Source organism: Danio aesculapii, chromosome 10 (assembly GCF_903798145.1).
Source record: "Danio aesculapii chromosome 10, fDanAes4.1, whole genome shotgun sequence".
In the NCBI taxonomy this organism is placed as follows: Eukaryota; Metazoa; Chordata; class Actinopteri; order Cypriniformes; family Danionidae; genus Danio; species Danio aesculapii.
In genome coordinates, this window is record NC_079444.1 from 1,497,109 (window position 1) to 1,517,568 (window position 20,460).

At 37.9% G+C, this 20,460-nt stretch overlaps 1 protein-coding gene across 1 annotated transcript in view; it reads right to left on the reverse strand.

Moving 5' to 3' along the window:
- The window catches only part of cntnap3 (contactin associated protein family member 3), a 251,788-nt gene that overhangs the window by 190,259 nt on the left and 41,069 nt on the right, over positions 1 to 20,460 (reverse strand). The window contains exon 2 of the mRNA XM_056466569.1: positions 18,426 to 18,536. Within this exon, the coding sequence (XP_056322544.1) occupies positions 18,426 to 18,536 (111 nt within the window). The remainder of the gene's footprint in view (positions 1 to 18,425; positions 18,537 to 20,460) is intronic.

Here is a 20,460-nt window from a genome sequence, read left to right on the forward strand (position 1 = left end):
GGGGATGAGACGCTGATTGGTTAAATGCTATTCAAAACACACCCAGAACTCATTGAGAATAAGCTCAACCCTGTTATACCATGCACTGGTGCGCAGAGCGTATATTTCCATCCTTAAAACAGCAAAAGTAGATTCAGACACACCTTTAATGCTTTTGTGCCATACGCTTTAGACTTTGTGCCTAGATCGCTAAATGTAACGAGGCGGCTGAGGCTTTGTTTGAATCCATGTTCATTAAAAGGGTGAGACAGAGACATCAACGTATTAGCAGGCAAATAGTCGGTAACAGGAAAGCAGTCCAAACCAAGCGACAAGCAAAGGGGCAAATCCAGAAGACGTAGTAATGCAGGCAGAGGATAAGTGCAACAACAATCAGTCCAAAACAGAGCAGAAGGGCAAAGACGTAACGTACGTGGTCAAGGCAGGCAGGGTCATACAAAGGAATGCAGTCAAGAAAGTCACTAGGAACAACGCTTGGTACAACGGGTAAGCGAAGAAGCATGGTCTGAACCCTGAGTGAAACACAGCACAAACAGGAAGTAGCCGCAGAGGGAGCAGAGCTGAGTCAGTAGTCGGGCGAGGGCTCCCTCTGCTGGCGTGGCGTTACACTAAAATGGCGCCGATGGTGTTAATTCTGTGAATTAAACTGCACAACTCCCCAAAATAAGGAATAAGAGTTGCTCTCTACACTCTCAGAATTAAAAGGTACGTGTGCAGTCACTGGGGTGGTACCTTTTCAAAAGGAACAAATTTGTACTGAAAAGGTCCATATTAATACCTCAAGGGTACATAGTAGCTAAAAAATACAAAAGTGTTCACTTTAAAAATGTAAAGGTACTAATATATCCTTTTGAGGTACCAATATGAACCCTTTAAGTACAAATGTGTACCTTTTGAAAAGGTGCCACCCCAGTGACAGCTCGCGTACCTTTTTTTTAAAGAGTGTATAAAACTGTAATGATCTGAGTGGGGATCGAACCCAGGTCTACGGTGTGGTTAGCAGTAGTTCTAACTACATGAGCTAAGCCAGCAACTGGCAGCCCAAGAGCAGAGGAGAAACAAAGTTAGTCCACAACATATGAATTCCAAAAGAAATAAAATACAGTCTTTACTGAAGAGAACTTTACAAAAAGGAGAGACGATATATCTCTCTACAGTCAGGGTTGAAAAAAGTACAACAAAAATAGGAAAGCCGAGCTTCCTAAAACACATACAAAATAAAATAGACACGAGGGTCTCAGAACAATCAAACAGAAATATAGCAAGCAAAAAGTCTTGAGAATAGCTTAACTGGACTCTGGACGAGGCAGCAAGAGATAGAGTTCAGGACTGAACTAGGGATGGCTGACGTGAAACTGACGTTTCGACACTGTGTCGAGATCCCGAAGCACAAGTGTTTCGAGACACTGTACCGAAGCATGATCCGAAACACCGAGGTCACGTGACTAATGTGTTTCGAAACACCTGGTCACGTGACTAAAGCGATTCAAAGCATTGATCAGTTCAGAAGCGTTTCGAGACTTGGAAAATTTGCATTTGACTGATAGGGTCCAATTTCTGCTATTGACACGTATGGAAGAGTGGACTGTGCGTGTGCATGTTGTTGCAGACTTTATTTGACTTTTGGGTTCGAATCCCGACTTGTACAAATACTCCAAAATCGTGATTTTATGTATTTTAATCATGTTACTGTTTATGGTGTAGTCTAGATATGATACAGCTGCAGATACGCCATCTGATAAGCATCATTTTTGTAACTGTAAAACAATAATTAATATTTTTACAGTACTGTGATGGTTGGGTTTAGAGTTGTGGTAGACGTTAATAAAATACAATAAATGGGAAATTTAATGAATAATATAAATAATTCTTGTTAACTTCTGTCCACAACTGTATCTGATCTAACAACAGCCGTTTTATGACCAAAACAAGCCCTATTTATTCACAAAGTGTTTATTCGGACGTCAGACCAATGTTGAAACAAAACGATGCACGAACAAAACATCTCAAACTGATATTAAAGCGTTTCAAAATAACTGTATCAGCCTGGATTCGAACCAACAATCCCTGCATGGAAGTCAGGAACCCTAACCACTCCACTATTTCACTTGAGGATTTGATCATGCAAAGTGGGGTTTAATACCACAATTTGCTCAACTGTTCTTTGCTGAAACTGTTCCAGTGCAATACATAAAAAATGACCACTAGGTGTCACTGTAGAGTGGGGTTTTGAAACGTTTCGAAGCTTCGACACATTTGCTTCAACTGTTTCATTGTTTCACTAAGCCTCGCTTTGTCCACCACTACCTAAAATACATATAATATAAAATAGACACGAGGGTCTCAGAACAATCAAACAGAAATATAGCAAGCAAAAAGCCTTGAGAATAGCTTAACCGGACTCTGGACGAGGCAGCAAGAGATAGAGTTCAGGACTGAACACAGAGCAGGATGTGAAGCGGTCTTATATAGAGCAAAGAACAGGTGGTGGTGATTAGGCTGATTACAGGGGAGTTTAGAGGAACAAGAGTCACTACCGCCATCTAATGTGGAGGAGAATAGGGCAATATCTGCGCCCCCTGGTGGGTTGGAGGACGTGATAAAGTGCTGAGATATTACAAAAACAATAATGATTGATTATATTTATTTGACATTTTTGCATTCATGAGGGAAAAGCTTGGTTATGGATGTGACAGATATGAAAATGCCACTTGTGTGGCTTTGATGAATCAAATATAATAGTTTGAAAACATTGACAGAGATATCTTTGAGTGTTTTTGCAGTACTGTAAAATACAAGCACAATAAAACCTTGTGAAATGCAGATGTACAGTAAATTTGTTCGGATTGAACAGAATGTTCACCCTCAGATCATGCGAGATGCAGGTGATTTTTTTTTTTTTTTACTACGACATTAAAGAAGATTTTCTTAGCAGAAACTAGTCTTTGGTGATGGATAAAATGATAGCCAAAGGTTGCAATACCTCGGAGAGTCACATAGAAGAGAAACACACATACAGGCAGATCCAAATGAATACAAGTGGCTTCTGGAAACACACTGAGGAACTCTGCGATGTACTGAACATTATTTACCGTTAACCCACAACCCCAGCAAACAGCCCTGAGTGCATTAGTGACAGTCTGGAGGTTGACTGTTGTGTAATGAAGTACTGTACAGCGAACATTGGGAATCTTTTTTTCTAACTGAGATCGCGCGCACTCAAAACATGACGCTTACTGTTTGTTCAAACTACTTATTTAAGATGAGCTGAAGCAATACAGGCCACACGGTGGCTCAGTGGTTAGTACTGTCACCTCAGAGCAAGAAGGTCGCCGGTTCGAGCCCCAGCTAGCTCATTTGACATTTCTGTGTGGAGTTTACATGTTTGCCCTGTTGGTGTGGGTTTCCTCTGGGTGCTCCGGTTTCCCTCACAGTCCAAACACATGCGCTATAGGTTTATATTCAATCTAAACTAAGTTCGCCGTAGTGTATGTGTGTGAATGAGTGCATATGAATGTTTCCCTGCACTGGGTTGTGGCTGGAAGGGCATCCGCTGTGCAAAACATATGCTGGAATAGTTGGTGGTTCATTCCGCTGTGGCAGCTCCTGATAAATAAGTCACCAAGCCGAAGGAAAATGAATGAATTAGAACAAGCAGCAACAATCATTTCTGGTGTGTAGTGAAGGGCCTGAGGTTTTCAGAAAGTTTGCACTGAAACTAGTTTAGCAAAGCAAACGGTTCTCTAAAGAAGAGCAGACGTGGGTCTAATGAACTGGCCAGAATCTCATCTATTATTTAGCACGTTTCCACCTGCAAGTGCCGAGGGAGAGCGGCTAGTTTGAAGCGGGACGGGATCAGCAGAAATGCCTGATGAACGCTGGAGAGACTTCCCTAACGTTGAGCGCTGGTGATTGTGGTGCTTTTGATGGAGCTAATAGATCTGGAGAGCTGCCACCTGTGTAATTCTCCTCCATGCGAAATAAAAAACGAGACACAAGGCGATGCGAAGTCAAATAAATTCTTTTAATTGCATCTGCTGCGTTGATCTGAAAAGATTATAATTAGAATTTCATACGGATCTAATTTGCTCTTTTTCACATTGATTGCCGATCTGAACGGCAGACTGTTTCAAGCGAAACATGCACAAGAGTAAATTACAGTTATTATCATTTGGCCATGCACACGAAACTCAAACCGATTGCTTTCGCGCTATGCTTTTAAGCCATGCAAAAGCAAACACAAGGACGTTTCCCTTATAAACACGTCTGTGTTTCTCACAACTCGCTTACTGTCTGACTCATACCGTCATATTTTTGCTTCAATACGTAATGGCCTTATGAGTGTGCCGGTTATATCCTGGGGATAAACATCTAAAATTGGTAGCGGCTATCAAGAGAAACACAATCACATTTGCATTCTAATTAAACCCTCAGTGCGGTATTCATATCTATGTATTTATCTGCGACGTGGCGAGGAACAATTACACCTGCTGATAGACTAACAGCCGCCGATTTAAACGGCTGCTAATGGCACCAGTAATGATACAAACACAGCGGAAGGTTTCAGAGAAATCCTGCGCTCCTCACAGCGAGAGCCTGCGGCGGTCTGGGGAATTAGCGCAGGCTGCCATATAAATGAGAACGCTTGGCTTATTTATCCCGTGATTCAAAGAGCTTTGCGCTGATATCCCGGCAGGTTTGTGCGATGAAATGCAGCATGTAATCCGGCCTGTGATTGGAAGCATTTTAACTTGAAAAACACCCCAAATGGACGTCTCACAAAGTCATTATTGCTCTAATAATGTTGTTTGAACTGGAATGCAGCCGGCGGGGGCTTCAAATGTTTATAGAGATACATTAGGTGGGACAATTCTGCCTCTATGTGATATGATAAGTGCGCTGTCCATCTGTAACCTGTGTTATTGTGCAATGTGGAAATGGTGCAGTTGATCTCTTAGTAAAATGCCAGCATCTGAGGACATCTGGGACACAAATGGCGTGACATATTATCCTGCCATATATTTGAAAAACAGCACTGCTCTACAAGTGGTCAGCTGATAAATATATGTTTTGTGATTGGTTGATCGATTTCTAGATTTCTGGAATGTGCCGAGATCTAACACATGTACGATAAGTGGTCAAATGCATCACGATTTTAATTCCACCGATTTAAACGAAACACTGCTAGGGCTGTATGATTAGTTGAAAAAAGATTGCGATCTCAATTCGACCCTACACACGATTTTAAGGCCCAATCCCAATTCTATTTTTGTACCCCTCCCCCTTGGCCCTTAAAACCGAATTGTGAAGGGGAAGGGCTTCAAAATTTACGCTAACCGTACGTTCACACTGAAAGCGGCAAGAGCGCCAAAGTAATAAAAGGGGCGGGATTAAACAAGATGTTTAGACAATAAAAAAGGTTAGCGATTGGTCCATGTTTTAAATTTCTGTCCAGAGAGGTCATGTTTTGATCTTCGATTGATCTCACGCAATCACGTGATGCGATTCACCAAGTTTCCAACTCAGCGAACTGCGAAAACTTGTCACACAAGCTTGCGTTTCCAGTCTGACGCATTCGCGTGCGTATGAATGGAAGTCTATGGGGAGAAAAGTGCAGTGTGACCGCAGCTTAAGTGTGTTGGAACAGGGTTGAAACTAACCCTGCCTTGTTTCTCATCCCACACACAAACATCATTACACACTAAAAAATGGGAAATGTAAAGCAGTTGGTCAGTTCAACCAGTCCTCAGAGATTCATCTCATGGACATTCAGTTGTCGAGCAAAAACAGACAGTGAACAGTGTTCTAATTGGATTGAAAGGGCAACAGTGGAAGGACGATGAAAATACAACAATGAAACGAACAGGGTCAATGGTCGAGACGAAGAAGAGGAGTAAGAAGGATGTGTGCTGGAAGACAAGGAAGGCAAAACACTGGAAGTGTCAAGAGACCAAAAGTTTCTGATTAAATAAGAGGCAGTATTTTGGAGCATGTTTTCAGTCGTGACCTTTTAGTGGCCAAAGGTCGAATGTTGAGAGAACAGCCCTAAATCTGGACGAGGCTAGTTTTACTGGGGGTCGTTAGAGACATTTCTGTTTTACATACATAATTGTGATTTTAATCGCACCCAAATCTGCCATGTCTGTCTTTATGTCACATGGCGTCTGTAAAAATTCCAGAGAAAATTACCTACTGTTTTGCCAGCTAATTCTGTGAATCTATAATGCTGTGTTCACACCGAAAGTGGAACGCACGGATAAATTGCGCTATTCGCGCGTAAAAAGACGCGTGAACATTTGAGTTTACTCACTTCATCCACTTCTGAAAATTCGCTTCATTCGTTCATCAAATCCGCTTCATTCGTTCGTCAAATCCGCTTCATTCGCTCGACAAATCCGCTTCATTCGTTCATCAAATCCGCTTCATTCGTTCATCAAATCCGCTTCATTCACTCGTCAAATCCGCTTCATTCACTCATCAAATCCGCTTCATTCACTCGTCAAATCCGCTTCATTCGTTCATCAAATCCGCTTCATTCGCTCATCAAATCCGCTTCATTCGTTCATCAAATCCGCTTCATTCGTTCATCAAATCCGCTTCATTCGCTCGTCAAATCCGCTTCATTCGTTCATCAAATCCGCTTCATTCACTCGTCAAATCCGCTTCATTCACTTGTCAAATCCGCTTCATTCGCTCGACAAATCCGCTTCATTCGTTCATCAAATCCGCTTTATTCGCTCGTCAAATCCGATTCATTCGTTCGTCAAATCCGCTTCATTCGCTCGTCAAATCCGCTTAATTTGTTCATCAAATCCGCTTCATTCGCTCGTCAAATCCGCTTCATTCGCTCGTCAAATCCGCTTAATTTGTTCATCAAATCCGCTTCATTCGCTCGTCAAATCCGCTTCATTCGCTCGTCAAATCCGCTTCATTCGCTCGTCAAATCTGCTTTATTCGCTCGTCAAATCCGCTTTATTCGCTCGTCAAATCCGCTTAATTTGTTCATCAAATCCGCTTCATTCGCTCGTCAAATCCGCTTCATTCGCTCGTCAAATCCGCTTTATTCGCTCGTCAAATCCGCTTCATTTGTTCATCAAATCCGCTTCATTCGCTCGTCAAATCCGCTTCATTCGCTTGTCAAATCCGCTTCATTCGTTCATCAAATCCGCTTCATTCGCTCGTCAAATCCGCTTCATTCGCTCGACAAATCCGCTTCATTCGCTCGTCAAATCCGCTTCATTCGTTCATCAAATCCGCTTCATTCGCTCATCAAATCCGCTTCATTCGTTCATCAAATCCGCTTCATTCACTCGTCAAATCCGCTTCATTCACTCGTCAAATCCGCTTCATTCGCTCGTCAAATCCGCTTCATTCGTTCATCAAATCCGCTTTATTCGCTCGTCAAATCCGCTTTATTCGCTCGTCAAATCCGCTTCATTCGTTCGTCAAATCCGCTTCATTCGTTCATCAAATCCGCTTCATTCGTTCATCAAATCCGCTTCATTCGCTCGTCAAATCCGCTTCATTCGCTCGTCAAATCCGCTTTATTCGCTCGTCAAATCCGCTTCATTTGTTCATCAAATCCGCTTCATTCGCTCGTCAAATCCGCTTCATTCGCTTGTCAAATCCGCTTCATTCGCTCGTCAAATCCGCTTCATTTGTTCGTCAAATCCGCTTCATTCGCTCGTCAAATCCGCTTTATTCGCTCGTCAAATCAGCTTCATTTGTTCGTCAAATCCGCTTCATTCGCTCGTCAAATCCGCTTCATTCGCTCGTCAAATCCGCTTCATTCGCTCATCAAATCCGCTTCATTCGCTCATCAAATCCGCTTAGTACTATAGTACTATAGTACTTTAACACTATAGTACTTTAACACTATAGTATTTTAACACTATAGTACTTTAGTTAAACACTAGAGTACTGGTTTTAAAACTCTAAAGTATTTACAGTAAATGAATGGATTTTTTTTTTCATGTGGCACTGCCACAATACTGCAAAATATGTTGATTACAAGTACTTAAATAAACTTATAGCTGTTTATTTGACCTGAAAAATGACTATAATAAATAATAAACAGGTCTATAATATTTGGAGCACGTTTGTGGCGAATCATTTCAGATATTAATAATAATAAAAACAGTAACTATAATAATAATAATAACTATAATAATAATAATAATAATAATAATAATAATAATAATAATAATAATAATAATAATAATAATAATAATAATAATAATAATAGATTATGATATATTTGCTCAGTGCAGTTTGTGGTCTGAACTAAAAACAAACAAAAAATTTAGTTTTTTCTTCAAAATATTACGGGATCAATTAAAACCACTCATAACTTATCTGCGCAGTAAAATGAAGTCTATTTATCGAGTGATTCTGAATAAAAATAAATTTTCAGTTTTGTGGCATCAGAACTTTGAGAGAGTTTGAGGTATTCAGAAGCAGACATGCATGAGCAGAGCTATAAACTCTGCTTTATTCTCTGAGCTATGCCTGTGAAATCAGTCCATTAATCTCTGATTTGTTCTCGCTGTTCTTCTGAAATCTAAAGTGATCTCATCATCTGCAGGAGGAACGCAATCATAACCGTGTATCATATCTACACATATTTATCCCCCACAGAATGTTTAGACTTTGTGTTTAGAAATGAAAATCTATATGAGGAATCAGTCCCTAAATTGCTAAAAATCCTTATGATCCCGTCCTTTATCCTCAGCCATCTCTGCTGTTGACTTCATTGTCTAGACACTAGATGTTTGTCTTCTTCTGTAAGTACTTCAGGCTAAATTAAATGGCAAGATATTTGTGGCTCTATCAGGACCAAGTGAGATTTCAGAAAATCAATACGAATCTTAAACCAGCACCATATAGAACTCAGACTAAAGGTCAAAAGCTGGTTGGCACGTAAAAAAGTTGAAAGCAAGTGGAACATAACAAATAGGTTGAGAATCCTCAGGGCTGATGTCTGGATCAGGTCAACAGACACTTACAGTGAGGAGGAGTGTGTGGAATCTCGAAAATACAGACAAGGTTGTACACAGGGTTAGTGAGGTCTGGGGGTTGTTAATAATTGTGCAATAATGTGTGTGTGGATGTTGGTTTGATCTGTGTAGTTTGATATGATTGGTTGGTTAATTTGGTTGGGTTGGGTTGGGTTGGGTTGGTTGGTTGGTTGGTTGGGTTGGGTTGGGTTGGGTTGGGTTTTGTTGGTTGGTTTGTTTAATTGATTTGGTTGGTTGGTTGGTTTGTTGTTTGTTAGTTTGTTTGTTTGATTTGGTTGGTTGGTTAGTTTGATTTGGTTGGTTAGTTAGTTGGTTGGTTGATTTGGTTGGTTGATTTGGTTGGTTGATTTGTTTGTTTGTTTGTTTGATTTGGTTGGTCGGTTGTTTGTATATTCAGTCGGTCGATTGGTTGATTTGTTTGTTTTGTTTGTTTGTTTGGTTTTTTATTTGATTTGGTTGGTTGTTTGATTTGATTTGGTTAGTTGGATAGTTTGGTTGGTTGGTTGTTTGATTTGGTTGATTGGTTAGTTTGGTTGGTTGGTTGATTTGGTTGGTTAGTTGGTTTGATTGATTGATTTGGTTAGTTGGTTTGTTGTTTGTTTGTTTGTTTGTTTGATTTGGTTGGTTGGTTAGTTTGATTTGGTTGGTTAGTTAGTTGGTTGGTTGATTTGGTTAGTTAGTTAGTTGGTTGATTGATTTGGTTGGTTGATTTGTTTGTTTGTTTGTTTGTTTGATTTGGTTGGTCGGTTGTTTGTAAATTCAGTTGGTCGATTGGTTGATTTGTTTGTTTTGTTTGGTTGGTTTTTTATTTGATTTGGTTGGTTGTTTGATTTGATTTGGTTGGTTGGTTGGTTAGTTTGGTTTGTTGGTTGGTTGGTTGATTTGGTTGGTTAGTTGGTTTGTTTGATTAATTTGGTTGGTTAGTTGGTTTGTTTGATTGATTTGGTTGGTTGGTTTGTTGTTTGTTGTTTGTTTGTTTGATTTGGTTGGTTAGTTAGTTGGTTGGTTGATTAGTTTCTTGGTTGGTTGAATTGTTTGTTTGTTTGTTTGTTTGATTTGGTTGGTCGGTTGTTTGTATATTCAGTCGGTCGATTGGTTGATTTGTTTGCTTTGTTTGTTTGTTAGTTTTTTTATTTGATTTGGTTGGTTGTTTGATTTGATTTGATTTGATTTGATTGGTTAGTTTGGTTGGTTGGTTGGTTGGTTGGTTGGTTAGTTGGTTGGTTTGATTTGCTGGTTGTTTGTATTAATTGGTTGGTTGTTTGTTCAGTCATTCGATTGGTTGATTTGTTTGTTTGTTTGGCTTTTTGATTTAATTGGTTGGTTGATTTTATTTGGTTGGTTGGTTGTTGGTTTAATTTGATTGGTTGGTTGGTTGGTTGGTTAGTTGGTTGATTTGGTTGGTTCATTAGTTTATTAAGTGACTGCTTGATTGAGTAAAATAAACACAACAAGTCTCTTTCTTTAAATTTCCTGATATTAAAATAGGATCCATATCCCAGTGATTTTAATGCCCACCACATGTGATATAGGAGTGTAGTTTTCCCTGCACACTGAATTGATTGACCAGTGCATATTAACATGGCACAGGTTACAAAAACAGCTGCACTGTCCTCAGAGTCTAAAATCTGATGGGCATTTTGACACATTATGGAAACACCAAAGATTTATCCTACATCTTCAAGAGGTCAAATAGCAGCCCTTTTAGGATGTTTTTGAAGCACAGATTTCCTGTGTTGATTAATTGTGCAGTCCTGAAGAAAACCCAAGTGATTGTAAACAGAATGTTATAACTATACACTTCTTTTCACTGTGTTCCAGTGTCTCTCAGAAAAGTCCAGCATCTTCTGCTGTATTTATTTATTTATTCTTCAGAGCTTGATGTGAGTCTCCAGTGGGCATGTGAGCAGATGAGGCGACCGCAGCCTCCGCTTTCTCTCTCTTTAAGTAGAAACATCAGACCGTGAGCTCCAGGCTTTTGAAGTGTGCCGCTCTCAGAGCCTCCTACACACACCATGTTTGTTTGTTTGTCCACGAGCCAGTGTTAATGTGTGTGTGTGTGTGTGCATGCATTAAATAAAAGCATGCACCTTTTGAAGGCTATTTTTCCATAAGGAACAACAATTACACTCCCTCCTACTCCAGTCATTAATGTTGTCGGCTCCTGGAAACATGTTTGCACTTAACATGTAATATGCTAAAAAAAAAAAGATTCCTTAAGTCAATCTGTTAGCTCTTGAAATGTGTTCTTTGAATTGATCTGTAATGCGGGTCACCTGTCGGCCTCAAGAGGGATGCTTTTCATGCAACACAAGCGCAGCTAATGCGATAAACCGCTGCATTTACTGAAGCCGATGAAGTGCCACAAATGACACCAGATGCTCACGGTCATCAAACGTGCAGCGACCCACACGGCTCTGAATGCTTAAATGGACTGAATAACCTGCAACTTGCATTTCATTTTGGTCTTTTTGCCAAGTAATGATATCTAAAGGAGCGACACAGTGGCTCAGTGGTTAGCAATGTCGCCTCACAGCAAGAAGGTTGCTAGTTTAAGTCCTGGCTGGGTCAGTCGGCATTTCTGTGTGGAGTTTGCATGTTCTCTCTGTGTTGGCGTGGGTTTCCCCCACAGTCCAAACACATGCGCTATAGGGGAATTGGGTAAGCTAAATTGGCCGTAGTATATGTGTGTCAAAGTGAGAGTATGGGTGTTTCCCAGTACTGAGTTGCAGCTGGAATCGCATCCGCTGTTTAAAACATATATTGGAAAAGTTGGCGGTTCATTACTCGTTGGCGACCCCTGATGAATAAAGGGACTTAGCTCAAGGAAATGATATGTAAAGTAGACTTTTGATTATTCCCTTAGCATATAGAAGTCCCATGAAGTGCTTTGAAGTGTGCAGTTTTGTATTCGATGTTTGACGTAATCTCAACTGAAACACAAAGACAAGGCGAGACATACAGCTCTTCCTCTTTTGGGACTATAGGATCAGGGTGGAGCCAAGTAAGAGCGCTCACTCTGATTCCCCCCGGGCTCTGCAGTGATTGGAGAAATTCCAAATTTAACCAAAACAAATGAATACAATAGGCTTATAATTGGCAAGGAAAATTCGGCAAATGTGTGCAACCAGCAGAACCTGGGAATTGAAAATAAAAAACCCAAAACAGTCAATAGTGTTTTGTTTTATCACAGCTCTGCCGGTGAGAGAGGTTAAGATTTAACGCTTCAAATGAAAAGCAAATGAGAAGCATCTTGAAGGGGGCGGGGCATGTCTGATTAGGGCGGGGCTGATAAAACGGTATTGTCATTTATTGACCGAACACCATTATCAATAACGATAAAAAACGTTTGGTATGAAGTTTCGGTATGAAGAGCTATAGTTTTATTCAAATGTGTCTGATGAGCGCGCACCTTGGAAGGAATTCCAATAAGCTTAGGGTTATTTCCAATCGAGGCACACGGCTTGTTAGCGGCGTCTTGTTTATTATTTTAGTTTTTGACTTTTAAAACTATTTGACATTGTAATGTTGGTAAAAAAAAGGTTAAATAAAAAAAATAGTCCTAATATTCCTATGAGAAGCATCTTGAAGGGGGCGGGGCATGTCTGATTAGAGCGATCTGATAAAATGGTATCAGTATTTGTTGACCGAACACCATTATCAATAACGATAAAAATGTTTGGTGTGAAGTTTCGGTATGAAGAGCTATAGTTTTATTCAAATGTGTCTGCTGAGCGCACCTTAGAAGGAATGTCAATAAGCTTAGGGTTATTTCAAATCGAGGCACACGGCTTGTTAGCGATGGCTTGCTTATTATTTTAGTTTTTGACTATTAAAACTATTTGCCTTAGTAATGTTGGTAAATCAACAAATGATTCATAAATTGATAATGATCGTAATATATTCTGAACAAGTACATTCAAAGATCATGCTATTAAATACATTAACAAATGGAACCTCATTGTAAAGTGTTGGTTGGAGAACGTTTATCCTGATGTGTTGGCTAACATACTAAAACAGAAGTGAAGTGATTCAATTTTGTTCACATAAATACATCTGCTTCACTTTACATTCTAGACTAGAAACACCCACTTATGCACGTGGAAGCTTTGTAAATGACACGCAAAGAAACTAAAGGCAAGCAGATTTGTTGTAACGGATGTGCTGAAGAAGGTAAATCTGCAACAGTCAATGCCACAAAATAAAAAATAAAATAAAAATCCAGCAGAGAAAAATATAGAACAATGAAAATAAAGCAGCACAGAGCTGTTGATCTGTGACCGGCTGAAAAAACAACCCTTGAGTTGAGTTTGGTTTATATAGTCTACGTGATCAGAATGTCTGTCCTTTAGAAAGCAACGTTTTTCACATATAAAAAGTTCTGCTCATGGATATTTAGCTAGCATATTTGATTCCCCAGCAAATGTTAGATATTCTTTCTCAAGTGTAATCATTGGATTGCCTCCAAAAATGCTTTTTTCTTCTTCTTTTTTTATGTTGGTATCACAGTGAGTCAAATGCACCTCTTAAAGAGATAGTTCACCCCAAACTGATTATTTTCTATTTATCATACTTTATTTTATTAGATTCTTCCCTTTCAAATCTGGAAATTTGTTTTTCCTACTATGGAAGTCAATAGTTACTAGGCTTAATATGTAATGTAATGTGTATATAGCATATTTATCATGTATGGCCATATCCCCAAAGTGCTTCACAATCATGAGGGGAGGAGGGGGCCTCTACACACCACCACCAGTGTGCAGCATTTACTTGGATGATGCGACGGCAGCCACAGGAACACGGCACCAGTGTGCTAACCACATTCCAGTTATGGAGTGGAGAGAGAGTGACAGCCAATTTGGTAAGCTATGATGGATAAGGGCCAATGGAGGACATTTGGCCAGAACGCCAGGGTTACACCCCTACTCTTTACGAGAAGTGCCATGGGAATTTTAATGACCACAGAATGTTAGGACCTCGGTTTAACAACCGGTTACCAAGAGTATAGTGTCCCCTTCACTATACTGGGGCATTAGGACTGACAAAGACCGCAGAATGAGCGCCACACTGCTGACCCCATTAACACCACTTCCATCAGCAACTTAGTTTTCCCATGTGGTCTCCCATCCAGGTATTGACCAGCCCTGCTTAGTTTTAGTGAGTCTTGGGATACAGGGTGAAATGGCTGATGATTAAGTCAGTTGTGAAGGCAAAAGGGGGTCCAACCCGGCTACATATCAGATGATACAGGATAAATTATTAAATTATAATTATTAGAATTGAATTACACCAAAAGTATTTTAAAATGTTGTACTTTTAAAATGGTTTGGTTAAATGTGAGAAACATTGTATACACATTAAAACCAAATAAAATATGATAATAGGAACTATACTGATCAGAAAAAAGGCTCACAGTTATTTTAAGTACAATTATCACTATTAATAATCCATTAACTGAGACTTTTAGCTTAATAAAGTACTAATATGCTGCGTATTAATAGTTATTATGATAGTTTAGAATAAGATTGTATTCTATAAGCACTAATAAAGATCCCATAATAAGCCAGTGGTTATTGCTGGGAATTGTTAATTAAACTAAAACTGTTAACCAAAAAAGACATCACGTAAACCGGGTGCATCAAGTATTTTAAAAGTCACCGAAATAATTAGAAAAGGCCAAAGTGTTCTCTGCAGTATTTGTAATTCTGCTCTGCTTCACTCCATTAAACAGTGCTTAATGTTAAGATGTCAAAAAGGTTTAAAACCTACATTTTAATGTGGTCTGCCTCAGCTGTTCAGAAGCACTTGTGAATGTCAGACTGATTGAGATCAAATTAAAATAGGTGGAGTTAAAAAAACAGCAAAGTTCAATAGAATACAGGAGCAGCTAAATATTTAAAGGTGCTGTGTGTAGGTTTTTGACTCCTTAAAAGCATGAAAATACCATAATATGTTTGCAGATATTTAAGAAACATGCTAAGGGAACATTCTTGTTTATCTGAAAAAACAATGCTGTAGTCAGATATTCTCATACCTGTCAACCCTCCCGTTTTTCCCAGGATTCTCCCGTATTTTACAGGTCTATCCCACTGTCATCCAGTAAAGGTATTTTCCCATATTTCTCCCGTATTTTAATCTTTCTGTGAAGAGCCGATCCTCCCTATATGCAACCCATTCCGCCAAACCACCAGGGGCCGCCCCTTGCTCTTAAATGTGAGTCTGTTCTGTGCTTTCATTTTATTAAGACATGAAAACACTTTGAAATGAAGATAAAAACGGCGTGATTCATTTCCTATTCATTTCAGGCGCTGCCCGTATGCAATCCTCAAAACAGTCAGTTCATGTTACGATGCATGACGGTCAGCTGACGCGCTCCATAGTGATAAATAGACGCTGTTTCCCAAGTGGATTCTGTAATAGTGATAATAATAGTAATAGTGATAATAATAGTGATGATAATAATAATAAAAATAATAATGATAATAATAATAATAATGATAATAATAATAATGATAATAATAATAATAATAATAATAATAATAATAATAATAATAATAATAATGATAATAATAATAATAATAATAATAATAATAATAATAATAATAATAATAATAATAATGATAATAATAATAATAATAATAATAATAATAATAATGTTATTAATAATAATAATAATAATAATAATAATAATAATAATAATAATGTTATTAATAATAATAATAATAATAATAATAATAATAATAATAATGATAATAATAATAATAATAATAATAATAATAATAATAATAATAATAATAATAATAATGATAATAATAATAATAATAATAATAATAATAATAATGATAATAATAATACTAATAATAATAATAATAATAATAATAATAATAATGATAATAATAATAATGATAATAATAATAATAATAATAATAATAATAATAATAATAATAATAATGATAATAATAATAATAATAATAATAATAATAATAATAATAATAATAATAATAATAATGTTATTAATAATAATAATAATAATAATAATAATAATAATAATAATAATAATAATAATGGTCGTTCATTCCGCTGTGGTGGAATTGCAGAAAAAAGCAAAAAATATGTATATATTGTAAAAAAAAAAAAAACAATTTGCAAATTAAAAGTATTTCTCAACTAGAATCAGAATTCCTTTCACCTGTCTACTCTTTTATACTTCGTAAAATAAATTGGTCTCCCACCAGTGCAAGACATGATTACAGCCTAGTCTTGAAGTACCAATTCATATATGATGAGGGGAAAATAAGCTAGTATTATTGTAAAATTGAAAGGGTAAAATCAGCCCATTATGCTGGAATAACTAGACATTGCTGGGTCAGGTTAGACCAACATGTTCTGTCCTATTACCCAGCAGCTTGATTAAAACAACAGAAATTGAGTTGTTTTCCAATGATTTTCAGAGATTGATCATATGGTCATATATCCTTGTCATTGGTGAAGATACACCTCACAAGAGTCGAAAATTCACTAGTTAAACAATAAGGGAAAGCTCTTAATCTAAGTTGTAGACCAGTTTTACAATTCAGAAGATAAATAACTGAAGATAGGGCAAAAGGTTTACCAATAATCTTCTGAATTGTAAAATTGGTCTACATTTTAGTCATGGACTAGAATCTGTGATACACCTTTGTTCTTATCTAGCAAGAAAATGTAGTCTTGTTGTGGTCCTCTCTGAACATTCCTCTGGTTAATATGTGGTTGAATCAGAACCATTTAAACTATGGTTAAACCATTTTCCTTAGACATATTGACTTATGACTTGTGTCAGAAAGCTGATGATCGCTGGCATATCTGGAATCCTCTAAGGGACTTTTTGGAGAATCTATTTTGAAATAAATTTTTTGTTAATTTTACCCTTCACAAAAGACTTGAATTACTAGCCAATGGACGATTGTATAATAGATGGCTGTATTATTGTATATTATGACAAGAGACACATATTCTAGCAGACACAAAACTTCATAAGACGTTAATATTATGTTAGATTGAGATTGCCAGCATCTAAGGACGATGTTATTTTGATTTCAAAGAATGACATGAAATGACGTTGATATTTGGTTGATTTTAGGTTGTGTTGGAAAGTGACCAAAATCCAATGTCTGGCCAACATCTTAAACCAAAATCATATTGACGTCAAATACTGACATTTATTCGTCAGGTATGGCAACTAAAATCCAACATCTGATAGACGCCATAGTGTTGACGTCCACACAACGTCAAGCTGTAACATTATTAGACATTATTATTTAGTTGTTTTTAGGTTGTGTTGGAAAGTGACCAAAATCCAACGTCGAGCCAACATCTTAAATCCACATCATATTGACATCAAATACTGACATTTATTCGTCAGGTATGGCAACCAAAATCCAACGTCTGATAAACGTCATAGTGGTAACATCCACACAACGTCAAGCTGTTACATCATTAGACATTGATATTTAGTTGTTTTTAGGTTGTGCTGGTAAGCGACCATTAAAGCAGTTCTGAAGGCAAAGGGGGGTCCAACCCAGCACTAGTAAGGTGTACCTAATAAAGTGGCCGATGAGTTAACTTTTTTTTTTCCTCATTTCTTTGTACATTTAATTATATATTTATATATTTCTAATATTTTGTACATAAGGACAAAAGCTGAATGACCACACTGTTGACAAGATCTTATTGTTCATAATCAAATGTTGAATTTCCTGCAGGCTCATAATCAACATCATCTTATCAACAAGACATAGGCACATCATTTTCATATCCCTACTGAAAAAAACAGCTTAAACCAGCCTAGGCTTGTTGGCTGGTTATAGCTGGTCAACCAGCCTGATTTTAGAGGGGTTTTGGCCACTTCCAGGCTGGTTTCCAGAGATTTCCCGCCTGGTCCTAGCTGGTCAGGTTGGGAGATGACCACCTAAAACCAGCTTGACCAGCCTAGCCAAAACCAGCTATGCCTGGCTTAAACCAGGTTGGTCAAGCTGGTCATTTCCCAGCCTGACCAGCTAAGACGAGGCTGGAAATGGCTTGAAACCAGCATGGAAGTGGCCAAAGCCCCTCTAAAACCAGCCAACCAGCTTAGGCTGTTTATTTCAGTAGGGATATCAGACCGATTGGAGATGTTCACCTTTTAAGCCATTACTGGTTAAAAGATCTGAAAATCTGATAACGTCCTGCATTCCTATTGAGAACGTTTTTTTAAATTGTCATATCAAGTTACCTTGGCAACCACATAGCAACAGCCTGGCAACCATCAGCCATCAACCGCCTGAAACCGTGGTGGTGATTTTCATCATGAAATATCAGCTGAAGGTCAAATGATGAAGCAGAAGCTGAACTCTCTCTGGCTGTGAATAATGATTGAAGGTGTTTAATTACCGTCTCTCCGGTTGAGTTTGGCGAATCCCGGCCCGTGACTGTTCGACAGCTCTGATGAACTAGTGAAGGCCGACTGAAGCAAACCGGACACCAGCGGAGAATCACAGCTCTCTGCAAACACACATCAGCACTTATTAGACAGACACTGACACACAGAGCTGCAGAATACACACACATGTGAAAGGATGCATCAAAATGATCATGAGTTGCATTAGATTAAAATATCATGATGTTCCACACACTAAAAAAAATCTCTTTTGAATAAAAGCTGTTCTTTTGGACTTTTTATAATGATCCTGGAAAAACGTCATGCAGTTTACACATAGATATGAAGCAGCACAACATTAATTACATCATAGATTATAATCAGAAATAATTCTTGATCTCCAGGACTGGAGTAATGAAGTTTTATGACACACATCAGTACTGTTTCAAATGCATTCACATCAAAAACAACAAAACTACTCTCTCCCTCAATCAATCAATCAATCAATCAATCAATCAATCAATCAATCAATCAATCAATCAATCAATCAATCAATCAATCAATCAATCAATCACTTACTTATATATCTAATCAATCATTCAATCAATCAATCAATCAATCAATCAATCAATCAATCAATCAATCAACCAACCAATCAATCAATCAATCACTTACTTATATATCTAATCAATCAATCACCCACTCACCTACACACTCATTTACTAAATCACTCAGTCACTCCCTCCCTCCCTCTCTCACACTCACCAATCCATCAAATCCATCCACTCACTCAATCTCTCAGAAAATAACTCCCTCACTCGCTCAATCAATCAATCAATCAATCAATCAATCAATCAATCAATCAATCAATCAATCAATCAATCAATCAATCAATCAATCAATCAACCAATCAATCAATCAATCAATCAATCAATCAATCAATCAATCAATCAATCAATCAATCAATTAATCAATAGCTAGTTTAATCAATCATTCAATCATCCAATATATCAATTAATCATTCTCACTCACCCACTTACTCATCCACTCACTCACTCATCCACCGACTCACTCTGTCATGCACTCATTCAATCGCTTACTCAATCACCTACTCACACACTCACTCACTTAACCCTTCACTCACTCTTGTACTTATTCACTCACAAACTCGCTCATCATCCACTCTTGTATTCACAAACTCACTCATTAATCACTCTTGTACTCATCCACTCACTCACTGACTCAATCAATCAATCAATCAATCAATCAATCAATCAATCAATCAATCAATCAATCAATCAATCAATCAATCAATCAATCAATCAATTAATCAATCAATCAATCAATCAATCATTAAACCAATTACTCAACCACACACTCAGACAATTGCTCACTCAATCCCTCACTCACTCACTCACTCACTCACTCAATCAATCAATCGCATACTTAATCAATAACTTACACACACATTTACTTACTTGATCACTCAGTCACACACTCCCTCAGTCAATCACTAATTCACTCACTCACTCTCTCAGTCAATTACTCACTTCCTCACTCAGTCAATCACCAATTCCCTCACTCACTCAGTCAATCAACCATTTATTCAATCAATCACTCAACTACTTACTCAGACAATCACTCACTCATTCACACGATAACTCACTCACTCCCTCAATTAATCAATCAATCAATCCCTAATTCACTCACTCAGTCAATCACTAATTCACTTTCTCACTCACTCATTCAGTCAATCAACCAATCATTCAATTAATCACTCAATCACTCACTCACTCAGTCAGACAATCACTCACTCAATCATTCAGACAATAACTCACTCACTCAATCAATCAATCAATCAATTAATTAATCAATCACTAATTTACTTACTCAGTCAATCACTCACTCCTTCACTCAGTCAATCACCAATTCACAGTCAATCACTCACTCCCTTACTCAATCACTAATTCACTCACTCAGTCAATCACTCAATCCCTTACTCAGTCAATCACTAATTCACTTACTCACTCACTCACTCACTCACTCACG